This window comes from Procambarus clarkii, chromosome 75 (genome assembly GCF_040958095.1).
Source record: "Procambarus clarkii isolate CNS0578487 chromosome 75, FALCON_Pclarkii_2.0, whole genome shotgun sequence".
Taxonomy (NCBI): Eukaryota; Metazoa; Arthropoda; class Malacostraca; order Decapoda; family Cambaridae; genus Procambarus; species Procambarus clarkii.
This window is the reverse complement of record NC_091224.1, coordinates 19,383,698-19,406,634: the sequence shown is the minus strand read 5'-3', so window position 1 is coordinate 19,406,634 and position 22,937 is coordinate 19,383,698. Positions and strand designations below refer to the sequence as shown.

Genomic DNA, 22,937 nt, shown 5'->3' with positions numbered 1-22,937 from the left:
AGTGTAGACTGCAGTGTGGAAACCTCCGCCCTTTTCCATGACTGTTACATCTAGAAAAGGCAGCTTCCCATCCTTTTCCGTCTCGTAAGTGAAACGCAGCACGGAACTCTGCTCAAATGCCTCCTTCAGCTCCTGCAGATGTCTGACATCAGGTACCTGTGTAAAAATGTCGTCAACATACCTGCAGTATATGGCCGGTTTCAAGTTCATGTCGACTAAGACTTTTTGCTCGATGGTACCCATGTAGAAGTTTGCAAACAGGACACCTAGGGGAGAACCCATGGCGACACCATCTACTTGCTTATACATGTGCCCATCCGGGCTCAAGAAGGGTGCCTCTTTAGTACAAGCTTGGAGTAGTTTCCTCAGAATACTTTCTGGCATGTCAAGAGGAGTACAGGCTGGATCACGATACACTCTGTCGGCTATCATTCCGATTGTCTCGTCCACAGGTACGTTGGTAAACAGCGATTCTACGTCCAACGAGGCTCTTATCCCTGTGGCCCGTGTGCCCCGCAGTAAGTCCACAAATTCCTTTGGAGACTTCAGGCTGAAGGCGCAAGGAACATAAGGAGTCAGCAGGCCGTTGAGTCGCTTCGCCAGTCTGTACGTGGGTGTGGGTATCTGGCTAATGATTGGCCGAAGTGGGTTTCCAGGCTTGTGCGTCTTGACATTTCCATACGCATATCCAGGTTTATATTCCCCAATGATCTTTGGCAGGTGGAGTCCGGATTTCTTGGCGTTCACAGTTTCGATCAGTTTGTTGACCTTTGCTTTTAATTCGGCTGTAGTGTCCTTCGTTACCCTTTGGAACTTAGTTTGGTCAGAGAGTATGATGTTCATTTTCGCCAGATATTCGTCTTTTTTAAGAATGACATATATTGGCGACTTGTCACCTCTCCTGACAACTATCTCCTTGTTCTCACGAAGGCTTTTAGCTGCCGCTTTAAGCTCGGGGGACAGTATGGTGCTTCTGTAGTTGCCTCGATTCTTTCCTCCTTCTGCAATAAGTTCTGCTTGTAAGGTATCTTTGGTAGTGACCTTCTTTTGTGTCTCGAGGTCGAATATGTCGTCCAACAGAATTTCCAACTCTACTTTCCGGGCCATTTCACTCGGTCTGGACATAACATGACAGTTTATGCCCAGGTTTAGGAGAGTGACTTGGTCCTCAGTGAGGTTAATTCCTGCAAGGTTCAGGAAGCCATCTCTTGGTCGTGGAATTGCCATAGGTCCTCCATATAATGTTGTTAGTTTCTTGATAATCCTTGTTTCAGTGCTGAGGTGATGTTGGTCTGTGAGGATGTCGAGGTGTTGTTCAATGCGGGTACGGATACTATGGTCGATGTTGCTATTTCTCCACTCGTTTGTAGCATGAAGTAGTTGCGTTTTGTTGTCTTTGATTTCATTCTCTGCCTTGTATATCTGATCACGAACCAGCAATCAACAGCCAATTATTGCACAACTATATTCTACCCACCTCAAGACTCCGCTCCAATATAGAAGCATCAAGAAATATGAACCAATAGGCTTTCTACAAACACTTCTATTCAATACCCATTGTTTCTGTTCTGTCTTGTGTTGATACTTTTAATACCCTATTAATATCCCCTCATGTTCTGTCTTGTGTTAATGCCACATCACTATATGCCACATCATCCCTCCCACCTCACTCAAATGTAGATATAATAGCAGAGATACGTAAGTTCTAATCAGTTGTGTATTTGTGAAGTCTTTGAAAATGTAATAAGTTTTACGAAACGCGCCCGTGTCGCGTCAGACTAGAAATAAAAATGAATTTTGGAGAAGTGATTTTTGATTTACCTCCAACAGTGAAGCGTAATGTACGAAAGATTGAGAAAATTCGTGTTAGAATTATTAATCTTACTTTTTCGGTCATATTTAATAATATATGTCTACAGGAAAGACTGCTACCAAAATATACTAATATATATATATATATATATATATATATATATATATATATATATATATATATATATATATATATATATATATATATATATATTTATATATATATATATATTTATATATATATATATATATATATATATATATATATATATATATATATATATATATATATATATATATATATATATATATATATATATATATATACACACACATACATACGTACATACACACGTGCATGCACACACACACAAGTATGTAACATTAACAATTGTTTAATTAGCTTCATGAGAATGTCACTTGCTTAGCTAAACGAACTATGGGGTTCAGTTCCTGAACCGATCATGTGCCTTTGTAACCCTTTCCACCACCGCCCACGGGATGGATATGGGGTGCATAATAAAGAAAGAAATTGAATTGAGAGATACATAAATATGGCTGACTATACCTGAGCATCTATAACAAATACAAGTGCTCCATGCCCTCCGAAAATCTTCTCAGAATCGAAGGATGGTTCAAAAAAATCAATCTGTCCGGGAAAATCAAGAATCTTGAATTGGACAAATGAGGAATTTGATATATTTTCAGATTCAATTTTGTTTGTGGATTCTAAGAAGAGCGTTTCATTTGGTGTCATTTTGTGAAACACAACCTTCTGTATTGATGACTTTCCACTCCTAAAAAGACAAAACAAGATAAATCACTGAGAAAATATTACAGAAAAGTACAACATTTATAATTCAATAATTGAAATAATAATCTTTCCAATATAAATTACATTATATATTACAATGTTATCATAACACACCAATTATTTAAGCTATAATTACTGGTTGTTGAGTTTCTGCCTGTTAAAGAAGTAACTACATTCACTTACAAAATGACCAACTTGGAGACATAATTGTCAAACACATGTGTCTTCAAAAATCCTGAATATTCATGCATTGACTCATAAACACAGTATTGAGGTTCTGCCTTCAAAAGTGGTGAAGGCAGAACCTTATATAATAGCCAAACTAGGATGTGTAAGGTTCTGACAAATACAGTAAATGCTCCTTTAAAAGTCTTAGGCCTATAATATGCAAAACACCTAAAAACATTTTGGAAAACTCTGAGGCTTCTCAAAGAACAGTAGTTCTCCGATAGACCAAGGCATCAAGACATAACAAAACTAAAATTTGTCATTATTTTTCTGCACATTTAGTTTCTTGTGCAGACGATGAGTCACAATAATGTGGCTGAAGTTATGATGACCCCATTAAAGTTTCTGAAACCAGTGTCAACGAAAGGACAGAACGACACCAGGAAGGTGAGGGTCAGCGGAGGTGGAGGCTTCTCTTCCCTGCCTCATGCACACTGGCCTACCACCACAAACTGCTGTGGACAGTCAAACTTGGAAGAGAGCACCGCAAGTTCGAGCCCCTGCTGAAGGAAAGTGTGAACAGACCTTACTTAACGGTAGGATCTATGGAGGCAGTTGTGTTTCTTACCCAGCAAGGATATGAAGGAATTGTTATGCAAATACCGGAGGAGAACAAGAAGCTGGCGAAGGTAATTATCTACAAATACCCCCAGATTCTAGACCCTGAAGTCATCCTCGACGACCAACGATTTGTGTGGACCAAGCATCACCTTATTAAAGGTGAAGCTAGGAATCTGGTGGTGGCTCTAGTGAGAGGTGAAGTTCCCGAGAGAGTGTTCATCACCGGGGCTGGCTACAGGCATGTAGCAAAGTATGTAGAAGAGCCCATAATATGCCTGAAATGCTGCAGATGGGGGCATAAATCCTGGAGCTGTCAACATGATCCACAATGTCGTTTCTGCGGAAAGTCTCACCTCTCTAATGTGTGTAGAAACAGACTTAATCTGAGTGAGAAAATAGTTCCCAGATGCTGCAACTGTGGAGGTGTTCACAATGCCAGCTCGGCTGTGTGTAGCAAGAGGCCGAGTATGGATGTTCCCTGACCGGTGAATGTTACAGAGCAGGCAAGAGCTCTTACCCAGACACCGGGAGCACAGCAGAACAGTCTGCTTCAAACAGCGCCAGTGAACTGGACGAATGCATGGGCAAAGGAGTCACCTTTACTTCATCAGGCTCAAGCAACAAGCAGCCACGCCACCACTCAGGACTCCGGCAGTGACAATGTAATGGTGAGTGAAGTGGTTACTGGGGCTCAGAAAGAGGGCCATAATGGTATGGTCAAAGAGGTGTGGGCTGAACTAAGAAAAGTTGGTGAGTTCCTCCGAAATCTTGGGCAGAGAATCGAGTCCATCGAGGTGAAATTAAACATTCAGGTGATGGTTAAGGAAAGTCACAAAACAGTGAAGGAATGTCAGGAAATAGTGGTTGAGGATAATAATGCAACAATGAGTGATGAAATGAAGGAAAGTGAAGTGTGTGTAATTGATGGTAGTCGTAGTGAAAGGAAGAACTCTATAATTAAACATAAAATGAAGGAATCATTTGGGCCAATAATGGACGTCACGGGACTGAAAAAATTTCTTGAGAAAAGCAATGTTGCTTTTACTGGTGAAGTTGGGAGGAGGTGGGAGATGTTATATAAGGTATGGCTATCATTTAGTAAACTTATTGGGGATAACTTAGAAAGTGTATTGATTAATAATGGATCGCCCTAGACTGAAATGTTGTCATGGAATGTTAATGGTTTAAGAAACAGGGTTACAGATGTTTATTGTTATGTATTCTGGAGAGATATAAGAATTTTGCACCAAGACTGTAATCTTTTGTTGAATTATCTGCATGTCTCCTGCAAATTGTCTATAAAGTATACCTAAGTCATAAAAGTATTTGTGTGTACGTCTAATACCATACTACTTGTGTAAAGGAGGAAATGTATATATTTATTTCTCAGAATGTTTGCCAATATGTTTATTGTTTGTGATGTGTGTCTATATATCTATGAACACGTTGTACTGAACGGGGTGAGAATAGCTTCAGCTACCTCATCCCTTTGTGTGTATTTTACCTCAATAAACTTACTGTATTTCAATTTCAATTGTCCACATAGTTACAAAGAGTATTATGTAAATGGGAGGATGGGTTGTATTATTATAATGAATTAACCACAATTCAAAAACTGCCCCCACTGCATTACTGACGAGTACAGTTAAGTTTAAATTTATATTATCTTACTCCTAAAGGTCATACTTACTGAACCATATGCATAATATGTGCTATCAATTCAAAGCACATGAAAATGTACACAAGAAAATATGTATAAAGGAAACTGCAAAAGGTCTATTGGCCCATGGGACGTAGCTCCTGTTTACACCCTAAAACAATTCTGTGTTCCCACTGTCCTAGTAATCTGTGTTCCCACTTTCTAGTAATCTGTTCCTAAATTAAATCAATAACCCTATTTTCAACCAGTATTCATCCAGGTTTGTCCTGAATCTAAACTTATCCAATTTGTGTCCAATGTTTCATGTTCTATTCAGGTAGTGCCATGCTAGCTAGCCATATTCATAAAGTGTGTTCAAGCAGAGCCAAATACTGATTCGACATTTACCCATTATCAGTACCAGCAGTTTTGTAATGACCATTTACACACTGCATACATATACATACATTATATGTATGCACACTGCATACATATACATACATTATATGTATGCACACTGCATACATTAACAGCTTCACCTATGTGGGCAATGTGCATAATCCTTGTGTATTCAATTTCAAAGACCTAAATATATATACACACTATAGTATTGTATACATTTTCTTCACAGGCAGATCTGTAAACAGAGCTGAGAAACACAAACTATCTGGACAAGAAGTATGTACAATACGATACAGTATTTTCCATACAGGCATCAATACATACAGGCATATAAACTGCCCAAACAGACTATTACTTTACATGCCTTCTAAGTCCCATGAGTAAAATTTTCGGTTTTTGATCTGGTGCAAAGATGAGAGTCATATCCTGGTCAGGGTCATCTGGTCCATACACAAAATCCTTTGGAAAAGATCCCACCACATAGCCAGCCCCAAACTCCCCACGGTAGTGTTCGTCATCCTCTTGACTGTATGAAGCCTGGAAAAACAACAGCATTTCTAGATTACAATATTTTGTTACCCCCCACAAAACTTATTCTTATATACTGTATATATAAAAAACTAGCATCTCAATTCATATTAAATTTATATAGTGTTTTAAAACAGATCTATACAATACTACATTCAAATTGCAATAATTTTTCCTGATGACAGCTAACTTTTACGAGTGCACCATTAGTGGCTCTGACAGTGTCCAGCCACTAATTGATTTCTTTCCACATTTGCAACAACATGCCCGGTAAATTAATAGACATACAGTACATGCATACCTACATACATACATACCTGTATATAAATACCCTGTACTGTATATACTTTTAATTTGATGTGCATTGGTGTTGACAATCGCATACAAAAAAATACACAAGGAGGTCAAGTTCAAATTGGCTATACAAATACAATTTATAAACTGTATATCACAATACCGTGGCTGAAAATTAGTCACCCAACCCACAAATCTGAAAATAATTATTTCACAACTTGATAGTACTCCAGGATGGACCGAAACAATCATTTCCATTATTTTCAGATCTGAAGTTTTGCGTTTACAATTAAAAATGTTTTAGAAATGCTTATGGCATGAATGGAAAGAAGATATGTTGGTCTATAAAATGAAAATAATCTTGTCAATAAATTTAATATTTACTGTGATATTAACCAAAATATGCAGGAAGCTGAACCTATAGTGCTTGTGAGGTATTTTGCCACTCAGTTGCCAGTGTTCAACCAGAAAGTTATACAGTATCACCTATTAGTAAAAGAATTTAATAATAATACAGTAGTACTGTAATTCATTGTGTCAGGGGAACAGGCAGCCAATGTATATATAGACATGCTAGGCTTATATCGAAGTCCCCCCATGGTCGAATTACTGACCCTCACTAGGATGCAACCCCCCCCCACAACATGCTGACTAACTCCTGGGTATCTATTTACTGCTAGGTGAACAGAAACACCAGGTGATAGGGAATGTGCCTAACCATTTCTGTCCCAACCAGGATTTGAACCTGGAATTCCTGATTATGAGTTGAGAATGTAGACGACTGTACTACTGGGACCTTAAATCTATATATGTACTGTACTGTATATACAGAATTATGATCCACACTATACCCCCACCTGCCTTTCATTCCATTAGGCAACATTCTAATGATATACATACCTGCATGGTCCAATCTTCACATGACTCAACACTAGCACAGCCACTGGCATTGGCAACCCAAATATTTGATGGCTTATATCAAGGGGACTCACTGAGCATTAAGATCTAATATTAATGCATTGTACGAGGTAGCATGGAGTATCGGTATGCTTTGGTGGCATTTTCAATTGATCTGAAGAATATAGTTTTGGTGGTTTTTACAATTACTGTACAGCAATGCACATGTCTAGATATTGCCTGTCATTCTGTAGTTTATAATGCTTACATCCACAAGAAAACCAAAATGAATAAAATAAAATATCTAGCATTTCTGTACAATTTGACAATCCTAGAAAATTTCTTCAACATTTTTATTAGTAGCATGCACTCACTTATAAAGTTCTTATAAACTTATGAACTGCTAAAGTTCTGCATTTTTTATTTTTAAGATACCTTTCATATTTCAAAATGCTATTGTGGTAGACATTATTTGAAGTTCCTGGCATTTTTATGGTTTTGTTTTATCCAATGATGCAGGTCTTATATGTTCAATACCGTATACACTGTATATTTAAGTGCAGGAGGCAGTGCTCTGCATTTGACTGAGTAATTGTGACCTTACCTTAAGCTATTTAAACAACAATTAGATACACAAAACTGAAATCATGCTAGGTTATCAACATAGTGGTTAAGTAGGTGCATGGGTTAAAGCAAAATATGAATACTTCATGCTGAAATCAAAACTGAAAGCTGAACTTTTAACAATCATTTTCTTGGTTAAGATAAATGTTTTAGGATAATGAAAAATGTTAGGCTTGGTCAGAAAATGTAGGCATAAACATATTTTTAACCGTGTTACAAGAGTTACACGGTTAAAAATATATATATTCATGCCTACATTTTCTGACCAAACCTAACATTTTCCATCATCCTAAAACACATATCTTGACCAAGAAAATGAGTGATAATTATTAATAAATTATATTAACATTATGATAATAATTATAATAATAATTATCACTCTTCCTTCTGCTTGGTCTTGAAGGAAGCCGGCCTTAGGTGAAAGGGGGCTGTGACAATCTCTGTCTGGAACCCGTAGGTGCGGGACTGGGACGTCCACCTCCTGGGACTCGTGCGGCATGGGCTCTGTTTCAGGAGGCTAGGGTTGTTCTTGCCCTTGATGGGGTGGTTCTTCTCCGGCCACGACCACAGCAGTCTCCGGGTTTGGAGTCCCTGTGCCTTCTTTCACCAACTTCAAGGTCAATTCTGGAGCTCACAGTTCCTGCGAGGGCACTGGAACCAATCGTATTGGAATTTGCCTTTCCATTGGAGATTTTCGGTGCCATGGAGAGGGAGGACCTGCCGCTTCTCATCAACCTAACCTGACTTTGCACCCTGGAAAGGCCACTCCAGACCTACAACCAGAGCGCAAATCCATAGTCTCCTGAGACTGATGGATGCCTACTACTATTACAAGAGTTAAAAGTTGGTATACAGTGCTCTCAAAAACAAATTCCAAGGCCATCTAATTCACATGTTCTTATAATGCAAATAAGTATACTGCATAACCTTTACCAAAAAACCATGATTTGGTCCCAAATAACCGAGCTCCTGAGTCTCCTATGGATCTCATCTCATATTGGCCTTCAAACGCATGATAGAACTGATAAGTTAGCCAAATCATGTGGTCTTAATGAGGGAGTTGATTACCAACTTGTATTGCCTTTGAGCAGCCTCAGGACTGTAATATACTAAAAACTGCAGCAAGATTTACCAGACCTGAAATTTCCACTAGTGATTCCAACTACAGTATCATCACACACATCTATGGGTCATCCAGTAAGATCAGCAAACTTCTAGATTTTACTACTGCTACAAGCACCACTGGAAGTTTTCACCATCTGCCGAAGTGGATCTGACTAAATGTAAACTTTGTCAGCAGAACTGTTCACATACCTTACGTCACTATGTAACAGAATGTAAGAAAATATAAGAAGTGAGAGACAATTATTACAGGTGATCAAGAAATGTGGAAACATTTCCTTCAAAATGAGGTACAGTACTCAGTACTACCAGAAATCTTAATCAAACATCCAAGGTCTCTTTACTATGGGGTAGTGCATGCACATGATTGTAAACTTTTTACTGCTGCCCATTGGATGGGTGTGGGATGTATAATTGGAATATATATAAATGGTTCACCAGATGTATATTATTCAATTGAGAGACTGTAATGGTCTAGATCTTGAACCAATGGTGCTATAAAATAGACTATCGTCATATACATTAAATTGTGTAACTAGCTTATTAGCTTATTATACTGTAGCTTGCTTAGTTAAATGAATTTGAGGTTCAGTTCCTGAGCCTATTATGTGCCTCTGTAAACCTTTCAACTATCGCCCACAGGACAGGTGTGATGTCCACTACTGACTCACAGAATGGGTATGGGGAGGATAATGAACGAACAAAATCAACTATAAAATGGATGGTGACTACATACACTGCACCTAATAAAGAGGACAAAACAAAGATGGTAAATGTAACAAGAAATATTATCACCCTGGACATCATGCCATCACAGCATATTGACTTGGAAAGTGTCATACTGAGCTCAGGCAGACCACAAACTGGTTTTTGTTCATTCTCACTTTAAAATCTGCATTTTTCATACTTGTTAACTTTTAAACAACCACACAATGCAATAAGCAACACACATTCTTACAACATATCAATGGTAAAGGTAGGTTTTAATATCCATATGTGAAGAACCTCCAACAAGAGATGACCCACATGGCACCCTTTAAGCCATATTGTTAACTATACATGCAACTGTAATATTAACCTTTTTTAACACTTTAAATACCTCATCATATGGTGTTAATTTTCTATCATGCTACTTGTTTCTCCATTTCTAACATAACAAATCAGAAACCCATTCAATATTTGGTTTAGATTAGAACAAGAACAGTGTCGAGGAAAGACCTTTAAACGCGACACTTCACTCTTCACTATATTTCTACAGAAAATCTGCTGTTTTAACAAAACAGCAGACCAACTTTGGCTTATACATTCTGTAAGAGATATATGAGGGCCGCATCACACCTCCTCCCTGAGAAAATAGCACTAAACGATGTAACTTTACCATAGCAGGGGAGGTTTGGCCCGATCATATGATAATAGTAAACAATCACGTGAGAGACTAATGTACAGCCACAAGATGGGCTGATTTATATATTTAAATTTCTTAACATTAATATACAGTAAACTGAATATTATGATATCAATGATTATATACGTATACGAATAAGTCTGAGTTTTTATTTTTAATATCTGACTTAAATAAAAGGGGAAACACGATGGAACTTTAGAAGAAATCTCGGAGCTTCATATCTGAGTCATTAAACTTTAAAAACAAAAACAAAACAAATAAATAAAAAACCAAGGGATTACTTTTATTAAAATAAATTGGACATGCCATAAGGTTCACGAGAAATGAAATGTAAGATAAGGTAATTATCAGGAGGAAGCGCTAAACCAGTATGACTATATATAGCACTTTGAAGGGGTATGAGGATTATGTAAAGGAACTAGAGGCAGGGCTTAATGGATTTGTTAAAGGGCAGAGCACAACTAATTGCATAATTATTTAGCAAATGACATAGCTAAGTATTCTGTGTTTGTTGACATCAAAGGAGCATTTGATAAGGCATAAGGGATTGCAATCCTGATCGAGCTTGCATGTATGGGACTCAAGTGCCCGAAACGCTTTGCGTAATAGTGGCTCAACAAATTACTAGACAGCTGATCACCTATTATATATAAAAGTCTATTTAAAATGATCCTCTCCATCATTTTACAAAAACACGAGGTTAAAGACACAGGTCTGTACTCTCCATTGGCTTTAGGGATAAGGATGATCATAGCTTATTTCCATTTACTGGGAATACTGCCCTCTTTATAACTAATATTAAAGAGGTCTAAAAGTGGGCTTTTCGTCATAATGGCAAGTTCATTAAGTATTTCATAAGTTACTCCATCCTCCCCAGGGGCGGTAGATTTCATAAGAACATAAGAACATAAGAACAAAGGCAACTGCAGAAGGCCTATTGGCCCATACGAGACAGCTCCTATTTATAACCACCCAATCCCACTCATATACATGTCCAACCCATGCTTGAAACAATCGAGGGACCCCACCTCCACAATGTTACGCGGCAATTGGTTCCACAAATCAACAACCCTGTTACTGAACCAGTATTTACCCAAGTCTTTCCTAAATCAAAACTTATGCAATTTATACCCATTGTTTCGTGTTCTGTCTTGTGTTGATACTTTGCTATACCAAAGTATAGCTATGGCTATACCAAAGGCATGGCTATACCAAAGGAAACAGAGAGTTAGTATAAATGGAATCAAGTCAGAGTGGGAAAATGTTGTAAGTGGAGTGCCTCAAGGCTCTGTCCTGGGACCTCTGTTGTTTATAATATATATAAATGATTTAGATTCAGGTTTGAGTAGCAACATTTGCAAATTTGCCGATGATACGAAAATCGGTAGGGAAATTAATTCGGAGGAGGACTCACTATCACTTCAAGTTGATCTAGATAGGGTTTTGAAATGGTCAAAGGATTGGCAGATGCAGTTTAATGCTGATAAATGTAAAGTTCTGAGGTTAGGTAATGATGATAGAGTTACAAGATACGAGCTAGATGGTGTTGTGATTGCGAAGTCGGATTGCGAAAGGGATCTGGGAGTTATGATTAGTAAGAATTTAAAACAAAAGGATCAATGCATAAATGTTCGTAATAAGGCAAATCGGACACTTGGATTTATTAATCACAGCGTTAGTAACAAGACACCTGGTGTGGTTCTCAAGCTATATCTTGCTCTAGTTAGGCCCCATTTAGATTATGCAGTTCAGTTTTGGTCGCCATATTATAGAATGGATATAAATTCACTTGAACGTGTCCAGCGTAGGATGACTAAGTTAATTCCCCAAATTAGAAATCTTTCATATGAAGAAAGATTAACAAAGCTTAAGTTGCATTCACTGGAAAGGCGAAGAGTTAGGGGCGACATGATAGAGGTTTACAAGTGGGTGAATGGACATAACAAGGGGGATATTAATAGGGTATTAAAAGTATCAACACAGGACAGAACACGAAACAATGGGTATAAATTGGATAAGTTTAGATTTAGGAAAGACTTGGGTAAATACTGGTTCAGTAACAGGGTTGTAGATTTGTGGAACCAATTGCCGCGTAACGTGGTGGAGGTGGGGTCCCTCGATTGTTTCAAGCGCGGGTTGGACAAGTATATGAGTGGGATTGGGTGGTTATAGAATAGGAGCTGCCTCGTATGGGCCAATAGGCCTTCTGCAGTTACCTTTGTTCTTATGTTCTTATGTTCTTATGTACTTTTAATACCCTATTAATATCCCCTTTGTTATGTCCATTCACCCACTTGTAAACCTCTATCATGTCACCCCTAACTCTTCGCCTTTATAATAATAATAATAATAATAATAATAATTTTTATTTAGGTAAAGGTACATACATAAAGAGATTTGTAGCGAGTAGATTATCCCAATAATATACTCGCTCCAAATATAGTGTTAATATTCCTGTCAACCTTTGGAGATGAATGAGGTGAGGTGTTGCCCGAGCAATATAAGCAGCGGTGTAGCGAACATTGGCTAGTCTACTTTCAAGTGTGGTCTAGAGCAGACACTTGCGAGATACTGTACCGACGCTTAGTGCGCTCAACTCACACCAAAGTATCACCGGTGTACTTCTGTATATTCGACCAAATATATATATAGTATCTTAGTGTCTGTGTTTATTTGTCACAGTGTTTATTTGTATTGTTACTTTACGTAACAATAGAACCGTTACATTGGTGACCCAGTGAGTGAAAAAGAACACCTAGTCACAAACTAGATTCGTCATGGATTTATCTACCAGGTTTCCAGCATACAACGCAGATGAGCCAGAATTTTGGTTCATGCAGATGGAGGCTATTTTCGACCTTCACGAAGTTTCGACGATACCCAGCCACGATGGACTACAACATGGACTCTCACTGGACCTCCACTGCTGCTGCTGCTTGCTGTGGACCACAGCCACCTGTCATGGAACGTTGCCAACACTCTTGCCACAGCTATGATTTTCATCGCGATCGTCTCTGCATTTTCATCTACTACGGCTTGCTGCTCCACGATCACTACTCACTCATCTGGCAGCTTCATCAGTAACTACATAATGTGGGATCTACAGCCTGCCCTGCCGACTCTCCGTCGCTGCCAGGGCACTGCTTGTTCTACAGGGGCGCCCACGAAAGCTGCTCTTTCGTCAGATTCATCTACACGTTCACTGCATTTTGATACTCTGCCGACTCAAGCCCTTTGCGCAGTACAGGACTTACAGCTTGCGTTTCCGACTCTTCGTCGCCTCCAGGACAATTCAGCTCTAGCAGTGATTCCCTCGTTGTCCTAACTACGTGCCTACATTACCTCCTAATGTCCTGGTGCCCGAGCCCATCCGCCCCGGATCTAAATGCTCCACCAGCGACCCAAGGACGCAACAATTATGCACATTCTTCTCTCCTGCTACACCGAGCTTGTCCACACACTGCCTACATCTTTTAGTACCAGACTACAATTTCCACAGTCAACAATGTAGTACTCGGCGTGTACAGTCCTAATCAACCCAAGACGCTACAGCTTCGACACAGAGCAGACAGCAGACTACGACCGCATCGAGCCGCCACGCTCTCGCTCCCCGAGTTTAGACACTCACAATTCTCAATCGAGCTGCCACGCTCTCGCTCCCCGAGTTTAGACACTCACAATTCTCAATCGAGCCGCCACGCTCTCCCACATAGAGCTCCACGACTCCGGCCTCACTCAGCTCTCTGCTCTGCTCCAGGCTTCGTCTCAACGTCTGCAACACTGCTAAATCCAGAGACACATCCGCCGACTACGCAGTTCACTTTTCGACCCCAGTTACCAGCCGCACTACAACCTGATCCTACGACGACGGACGATCCTGTACGTGCGACCTCCCACCCTACGACCCCAGTTAGATGACATCAGCGAAGAGGAGGAAGTTAACTTTGATGGTTATGTAAAGCGAGCAGGGCGTACAATTCGCCGACCAGCTAAGTTCCTTGATCAAGTATTTTTCCTTTCATCCCCTGGGAGGGGGAGTTCTGTAGCGAGTAGATTATCCCAATAATATACTCGCTCCAAATATAGTGTTAATGTTCCTGTCAACCTTAGGAGATGAATGAGGTGAGGCGTTGCCCGGGCAACACGGTGAGATGCCCGAGCAATATAAGCAGCGGTGTAGCGAACATTAACTAGTCTACTTTCAAGTGTGGTCTAGAGCAGACACTTGCGAGATACTGTACCAACGCTCAGTGCGCTCAACTCACACCAACGTATCACCTGTGTACTTCTGAATATTCGACCAAATATATATATAGTATCTTAGTGTCTGTGTTTATTTGTCACCATACTTTACGTAACAATAGAACCGTTACAGATTTTACAAAGTTTGTTGGCTTTATAGATAGAGCTAGTACATACAATGCCTAAAGCCACTAATTACGCAAAGCGTTTCGGACAGGAAAAAACACTAATGACTAAAGCTTAAAACTAATGGGTAAAAAGAAAAAAATGCGTTGAGTACAAATAAAAATAGAGGTAAAAGAGGGGGGAACATTGTTGAAAAAGCAGCACAAATACAATTACAAATTATTACAGAAAATTACATTCAAACAGCGTTGATTTGAAAAAAAAAAAAAAAAAAAAAACATACATGGGTTGACAATAGAGGGGTAAGGTAGGTTACAGGGAATTTATTAGGTATAGCTTCGTTTTTATTTTTTTTTTGTCCCCTAACTCCCCTTGCCACTTCGGGGGGGTATAGGGTTTTTATGTAGCTTCGGAGCCCGATCCCCCCAGCCACAAGGCATGGCGAGACGGACCATTAAGCATACCTAATACCCTAACACACACAAACTAAAATAAACATATATGGCAGATCTCATCACACCCACAAGAGTTAAGATGATACTAATAATATACTTAAACTGGTTGAGAGAGGTACAGTCTTTAACATGGTTGGGAAGGTCATTCCACATTCTGGGCCCCTTGATTTGTAGAGCATTTCTGGTTTAATTAAGTCGTACTCTAGGAATATCAAAACTGTATTTATTTCTGGTGTGGTGCTCATGGGTTCTGTTACAACCTTCTATGAAGCTTTTGAGATCAGGATTGGCATTATAGTTTAGCGTTTTATATATGTATAATACACATGAGAGAATGTGCAGTGACTTAATGTCTAACATATTCAGAGATTTGAGTAGGGGTACCGAGTGATGTCTGGGGCCAGAATTGGATATTGTCCTAATAGCAGCTTTGTGTTGAGTAATTAGAGGACGTAAGTGATTTTGGGTAGTAGAGCCCCAAGCACAAATACCATAGTTGAGATATGGATAGATAAGGGAGTAATAGAGAGTCACCAGGGCAGGGCGTGGTACATAATATCTGATCTTAGAAAGAATGCCCACAGTTTTTGAAACTTTTTTTGATATGTTTAGAATGTGTCCCTGGAAATTCAGCTTGTGGTCAATGAGAATGCCAAGGAATTTGCCATCTAATTTGTTACAAATTTGGGTATTGTTTATTTTGAGATTTATTTGATTAGAGGATTTATTGCCAAACAGAATATAGAAAGTTTTGTCATTGTTAAGGGTGAGTTTGTTGGCAGTTAGCCACAGATGGACTTTATTTAGCTCAGTATTTACTGTGGCATTTAGAGCAAGGGGATCAGGACTGGAGTAAATGAAGGTTGTGTCGACAGCAAATAGAATTGGTTTGAGGTGTTGTGAGGCATTTGGAAGGTCATTAATGTAGATGAGAAAGAGGAGAGGGCCAAGTATGCTGCCCTGGGGAACACCAATGTTGATGGGTAGGGTGGGAGAAATTGTATTATTCACAGAAACACATTGGAGCCTGTCAGTAAGGTAGGATTTGAGGTATTGTAGGGAGTGTCCTCTGACACCATAATGATGTAATTTAAGAAGAAGGTTTTGGTGGTTGACAGTATCGAAAGCTTTACGCAGGTCCACAAATAACCCAACAGGGAACTCATTTTTATCAAGAGCTGTATGAATCGAGTTAAGCATACTAATAAGTGCATCGTTAGTGCTTTTTTTGGGCCTGAAGCCATATTGGCAAGGGCTAAGTATATTGAGTTTGGCTAGATATGAGTAAAGCTGCTTATAGATTAGTTTTTCAAAAATTTTTGACAAGTTTGGCAGGATTGATATAGGTCTGTAGTTGTTAACATCTGTGAGATCACCACATTTGTGGACAGGCGTTACTCTCGCTTTTTTTAGAATATCTGGAAAGGTTTGGAGTTCAAGTGACTTGTTGAAGAGCAAAGCAATAGCAGGGGCTAAAGATCTGGAGGCTTTTTTGTAGATTAAAGTTGGTATCTCCTCAAGGGCACCAGACTTGGTTTTAAGGGAAAGGATTATCTCATTGACGTCAATGGAATCAATAGGCTTTAGGTACAGAGACTGGGGATAGTTCCCTGTAAGATAGTCCTTAATGTCAGTACTGGAAGATGGAATATCATTAGCAAGGGATGAACCAATGGAAGAGAAGAACCTATTGAACTCAATAGCAGAATCAGAGGCTGAAAGCTGACCATCGTTATTAGACAGGAGAGTCGGTTTGTTATTTAAAGACTTCTTTGATCCCAATATTTGTGAAATTGTTCTCCAAGTTTGTTTAATGTTGCTCTTTATTTGGGTAAATTTATCTTCGTAGTATTTAGTTTTGGCTCGTCTAATTATCTTAGATAGCAATAATGAGTAATTCTTTGAGAATTCTTTGGAGACAATTCCTAACCTATACTTCTTCTCAAGGTCATGTTTTTTATTAATAGATTTAAGTATTCCCTTTGTAAGCCAGGGATTGTTAAGCCTTTTGGTTGTGACTTGTTTTGTAAGCATAGGACAGTGGGTATTATAAAGGCTAAGAGTTTTTTGAAGAAAAGATTGAACTGCTAGGTTGATGTCCTCTATGTTACCTAACTCGGACTCCCAGTTGACATTATCAGTAGCAGTTATAAAATTGTCTATAGCAGTTTCATTGTGTAGTCTAAAACGTATCTCTCTTGACTCAAGAGGATTCACTTTCCAGTGAATGCAACTTAAGCTTTGTTAATCTTTCTTCATATGAAAGATTTCTAATTTGGGGAATTAACTTAGTCATCCTACGCTGGACACGTTCAAGTGAATTTATATCCATTCTATAATATGGCGACCAAAACTGAACTGCATAATCTAAATGGGGCCTAACTAGAGCAAGATATAGCTTGAGAACCACACCAGGTGTCTTGTTACTAACGCTGCGATTAATAAATCCAAGTGTCCGATTTGCCTTATTACGAACATTTATGCATTGATCCTTTTGTTTTAAATTCTTACTAATCATAACTCCCAGATCCCTTTCGCAATCACAACACCATCTAGCTCGTATCTTGTAACTCTATCATCATTACCTAACCTCAGAACTTTACATTTATCAGCATTAAACTGCATCTGCCAATCCTTTGACCATTTCAAAACCCTATCTAGATCAACTTGAAGTGATAGTGAGTCCTCCTCCGAATTAATTTCCCTACCGATTTTCGTATCATCGGCAAATTTGCAAATGTTGCTACTCAAACCTGAATCTAAATCATTTATATATATTATAAACAACAGAGGTCCCAGGACAGAGCCTTGAGGCACTCCACTTACAACATTTTCCCACTCTGACTTGATTCCATTTATACTAACTCTCTGTTTCCTTTGGTATAGCCATGCCCTAATCCAGCTTAATATAGCACCCCCAATACCATGAGACTCTATTTTTTTAATCAGTCTTTCATGTGGCACTGTATCAAAAGCTTTGCTAAAGTCAAGGTATACAACATCGCAATCCTTACCACTATCAACTGCCTCAACAATGCTAGAATAAAAAGATAACAAATTTGTTAAACATGAACGGCCATTTATAAAACCATGTTGCGACTCAATTATTAATTTATGTTTTTCAAGATGAAGACGAATTTTATTTGCTATTATAGATTCGAGTAACTTTCCCACAATAGACGTTAGGCTAATTGGTCGATAGTTAGACGCAAGTGATCTATCTCCTTTCTTAAAAACTGGTATCACATTAGCAACTTTCCAAAACTCTGGCACTCTGCCTGACTCTATTGATTTATTAAATATGGTTGACAGTGGGTCACAAAGCTCCTCTTTGCATTCTTTAAGCACCCTAGCAAACACTTCATCCGGCCCTGGGGATTTGTTTGGTTTGAGTTTTACTATTTGTTTAAGAACATCCTCCCTGGTAACTGCTAAACTCGTCAACCTGTCCTCGTCCCCACCCACATAGACTTGTTCGGCTGAAGGCATATTGTTAAGTTCCTCTTTAGTAAATACAGATACAAAATATTTATTAAAAATACTACTCATCTCTTCATCACTATCTGTTATTTGACCTGTCTCAGTTTTTAATGGACCTATCCTTTCCCTAGTCTTAGTACGATATAACTGAAAAAACCCTTTAGGATTTGTCTTTGCTTGCCCTGCTATGCGAACTTCATAGTTTCTTTTTGCTTTCCTTATCTCTTTTTTAACATTTCTAACCAGTTGTACGAATTCCTGTTCTAAAGTGACCTCCCCATTTTTAATCCTTTTGTACCAAGCTCTCTTTTTACCTATAAGGTTCTTCAAATTCTTTGTTATCCACTTTGGGTCATTAGTATACGATCTATTCAATTTGTATGGTATACTACGTTCCTGTGCTTTGTTTAGAATATTCTTAAATAAGTTATATATTGAATCCACATCGAAATCCCCATTTAAGTCACCTATCGCTGGGTTCATGTCTCGCTCCAAGACCGGCCCACACCCCATACCCAAGCCTTTCCAATCAATTTGACCCAAAAAATTTCTTAGGCTATTAAAATCAGCTTTTCGAAAATCTGGCACTTTAACAGAATTTTCTCCTACTGGTCTATTCCATTCTATGCTAAATCTGATTTCTTTGTGATCACTGCTCCCTAGCTCACTCCCTATTTCGATGTCATTAATTTGCGTTTCCCTGTTAGTTAACACTAAATCTAAAATATTATTTTCCCGTGTTGGTTCCTTAATGTGTTGCGTAAGAAAGCAATCGTCAATTAATTCTAGAAAATCTTCTGCTTCACTATTCCCTGTTTTATTCAACCAGTTTATTCCGCTAAAATTAAAGTCACCCATGACATAAATACTGTTAGATCTAGATGCTCTAGATATTTCATCCCATAGATGCTTTGCTTCCATTCTGTCTAAATTTGGTGGCCTATATATTACTCCTATTATAATATTATTAGCTTTTTCGTTTAATTCAATCCAAATAGTTTCTGTGTGTGGCTCTGTTTTGATTCCCTCTTTGAGACTACATTTCAAATTGTCCCTAACATATATGGCTACTCCACCTCCTCGTCTAATATATCTATCTGTGTGAAATAGTTTAAATCCATATATTTGATATTCAGCTAATAGTTCTCTATTTTCTACATTCATCCACGTTTCGGTAAGTGCAATAATATCTATTTTTTCTGTGCAGACAAGAGCATTTAATTCGTTAATTTTATTTCTTAGACTTCTACGGTTAGTGTAATATACCCTAAGTGAATTGTTATTTTGCGGACCTTCTCTTTCCCTGATCGTTTTGCCAATTCCTTTCTCCCACAAACACATACTTTTATTACCTCCTTCCTCCAAATCAATTCCCATACCTCTATCTACTAACAGTTTAAACCCAAACAAACACCTCTAACCACTTCTTCTAGCGAGTTCGCAACAGCAACAACCCCAGCTCTCGATAGATGCACCCCATCACGAGCATACATTTCATTTCTTCCATAGAAGTGTTCCCAGTTGTCTATGAAAGATATTGCATTTGATTTGCAATATCTTTCCAGCCGGCAATTGACACCAAGTGCCCTCGATATCCATTCATTTCCCACTCCCTTTCTTGGAAGAATGCCACATATGATCGGGATTCCTCCCTTGCTCCTAACTAACTCTATGGCTGTTTTATACCTCTGAATCAGTTCCTCACTCCTGACTCGACCAACATCATTTCCTCCCACGCTAAAGCAAATAATGGGATTGTTCCCATTACCAGCCATAATATCATTCATGTTGTTTATAATATCACCAATGCCAGCTCCGGGATAGCAAACCCTTAACCTGTTCCCCCTATCTCTAGCACAAAACGTTCTATCCAAATACCTTATCTGGGAATCTCCCACAACTAATGTTTGCTTAGGTACTTCCTTTACTTTCTGAGGGGCCTGCGCTTCCTTTCTCTTCGTTGCTTTCCCTTTTGCGCGATCCACAGTCTCTCCACAGCACTCGTCCTCCAAAACGTCAAATGAATTTGAAGTTGCTATGGCGTTTGAAGGCGGCTTTATCAAAGTCTTCTTAAGGCCCCTGTCTTTCGCAACTCTCCAAGACGAGGTCCCTTTACTGCTGGTCTCCTCCTTCGTTACTTCTCGTTGTTTTTTAAGCTGACGCACCTCCTCCCGCAGAGAGTCCATCTCTGTCCTCAGGGCTCCCACTAGAGTCACCAGGTCCTTCACTACAACTTCCATATTGCTATGATAATATAACAACACTCAGGAGCTCCGGTTAACACAACCTCTCACTGTGACTTCACCTGCTTAATCTTTATCAATCAATCAATCTCCTCATCACAATAGACTTGATAATGGTCCAGGACGGACTGAAACGTCGTCGTCCCTTCAACTTCTAGTGTGTTGTCTGGTCAACAGGTATCTAGGTGTTAGGCAATTGTTGAGGGTTACAGCCTAGGAAAGTCAGAAGTTGGCATAGACTCTAGGGAAACCTTGCCTCTGGTGCCTATTGTAGGGAAGAACAGTAGTTTATTATTTATTGCCCGAAACGCTATGCGTACTAGTGGCTTTAGGTATCGTATGTACTACCTCTATCTTTAAATGGGTCCGTCTAATTACCACAAGCTACACAAGCTTCACAAAGCTTCCTGGCAATACGTTAGTAATGAATAAATGTTAGGTTAGGTTAGGCTGACCTAACCTAACCTAACCTAATCCCTCAAGTCAATTAAAAAAAAAACTTATCTAGGTAATGACCATCTAACTCTAGCCAAGAGAGGTGGTAAACTCCAATTAAAACTCCGAGTTGCGTGGTGACCGCCGGCCAGGTCGGACGTTCCTGAGGGCTCTCCGCTCCTGGCTAGTGTTTACGTGGGGTGATTGCTGGTTTGCCCTGCTGGTGGTGGTTTGCCACTGACAGGGTGACGTTCGACTTAGCCATGGGGACGTCTCGCCCTCCAGTGAAGAGAACGTTGTCGGCTGGTCTGGCGTTTACGGTGCCGGTGGACGTGCTACATGTACAGCTGTCTGACCTGGTGGGCATAAGAACATAAGAACAAAGGTAACTGCAGAAGGCCTATTGGCCAATACGAGGCAGCTCCTATTCTATAACCACCCAATCCCACTCATATACTTGTCCAACCAACGCTTGAAACAATCGAGGGACCCCACCTCCACCACGTTACGCGGCAATTGGCTCCACAAATCAACAACTCTGTTACTGAAATAGTATTTACCCAAATCTTTCCTAAATCTAAACTTATCCAATTTATACCCATTGTTTCGTGTTCTGTCTTGTGTTGATATTTTTAATACCCTGTTAATATCCCCTTTGTTATGTCCATTCATCCACTTGTAAACCTCTATCACGTCACCCCTAACTCTTCGCCTTTCCAGTGAATGCAACTTAAGCTTTGTTAATCTTTCTTCATATGAAAGATTTCTAATTTGGGGAATTAACTTAGTCATCCTACGTTGGACACGTTCAAGTGAATTTATATCCATTCTATAATACGGCGACCAAAACTGAACTGCATAATCTAAATGGGGCCTAACTAGAGCAAGATATAGCTTGAGAACCACACCAGGTGTCTTGTTACTAACGCTGCGATTAATAAATCCAAGTGTCCGATTTGCCTTATTACGAACATTCATGCATTGATCCTTTTGTTTTAAATTCTTACTAATCATAACTCCCAGATCCCTTTCGCAATCCGACTTCGCAATCTCAACACCATCTAGCTCGTATCTTGTAACTCTATCATCATTACCTAGCCTCAGAACTTTACATTTATCAGCATTAAACTGCATTTGCCAATCATGTGACCATTTCATAACCCTATCTAGATCAACTTGAAGTGATAGCGAGTCCTCCTCCGAATTAATTTTCCTACCGATTTTCGTATCATCGGCAAATTTGCAAATGTTGCTACTCAAACCTGAATCTAAATCATTTATATATATATTATAAACAACAGAGGTCCCAGGACAGAGCCCTGAGGTACTCCACTAACAACATTATCCCACTCTGACTTAACCCCATTTATACTAACTCTGTTTCCTTTGGAATAGCCATGCCCTAATCCAAGTTAATATAGCACCCCCAATACCATGAGCTTCTATTTTTTTAATTAGTCTTTCATGTGGCACTGTATCAAAAGCTTTGCTAAAGTCAAGGTACACAACATCACAATCCTTACCACTATCAACTGCCTCAACTATGCTGGAATAAAAAGTTAGCAAATTTGTTAAACATGAACGGCCATTTGTAAAACCATGTTGCGACTCATTTATTAATTTATGTTTT

At 39.1% G+C, this 22,937-nt stretch overlaps 1 protein-coding gene across 4 annotated transcripts in view; it reads right to left on the bottom strand.

Moving 5' to 3' along the window:
- The window catches only part of RagC-D (Ras-related GTP binding C/D), a 34,478-nt gene extending 13,071 nt beyond the window's left edge, over positions 1 to 21,407 (bottom strand). Inside the window, exons 1-3 of one of the 4 annotated variants that reach the window (XM_069313247.1) lie at positions 21,389 to 21,407; positions 5,821 to 5,993; positions 2,381 to 2,609 (exon numbers count right to left, since the gene is read on the bottom strand). In XM_069313247.1, the coding sequence (XP_069169348.1) occupies positions 2,381 to 2,609; positions 5,821 to 5,993; positions 21,389 to 21,391 (405 nt within the window). In that variant the 5' untranslated portion in view covers positions 21,392 to 21,407. The other 3 variants (XM_045764280.2, XM_045764281.2, XM_045764279.2) reach the window with 3 other exon arrangements.
- Positions 21,408 to 22,937: the final 1,530 nt, after the last annotated feature.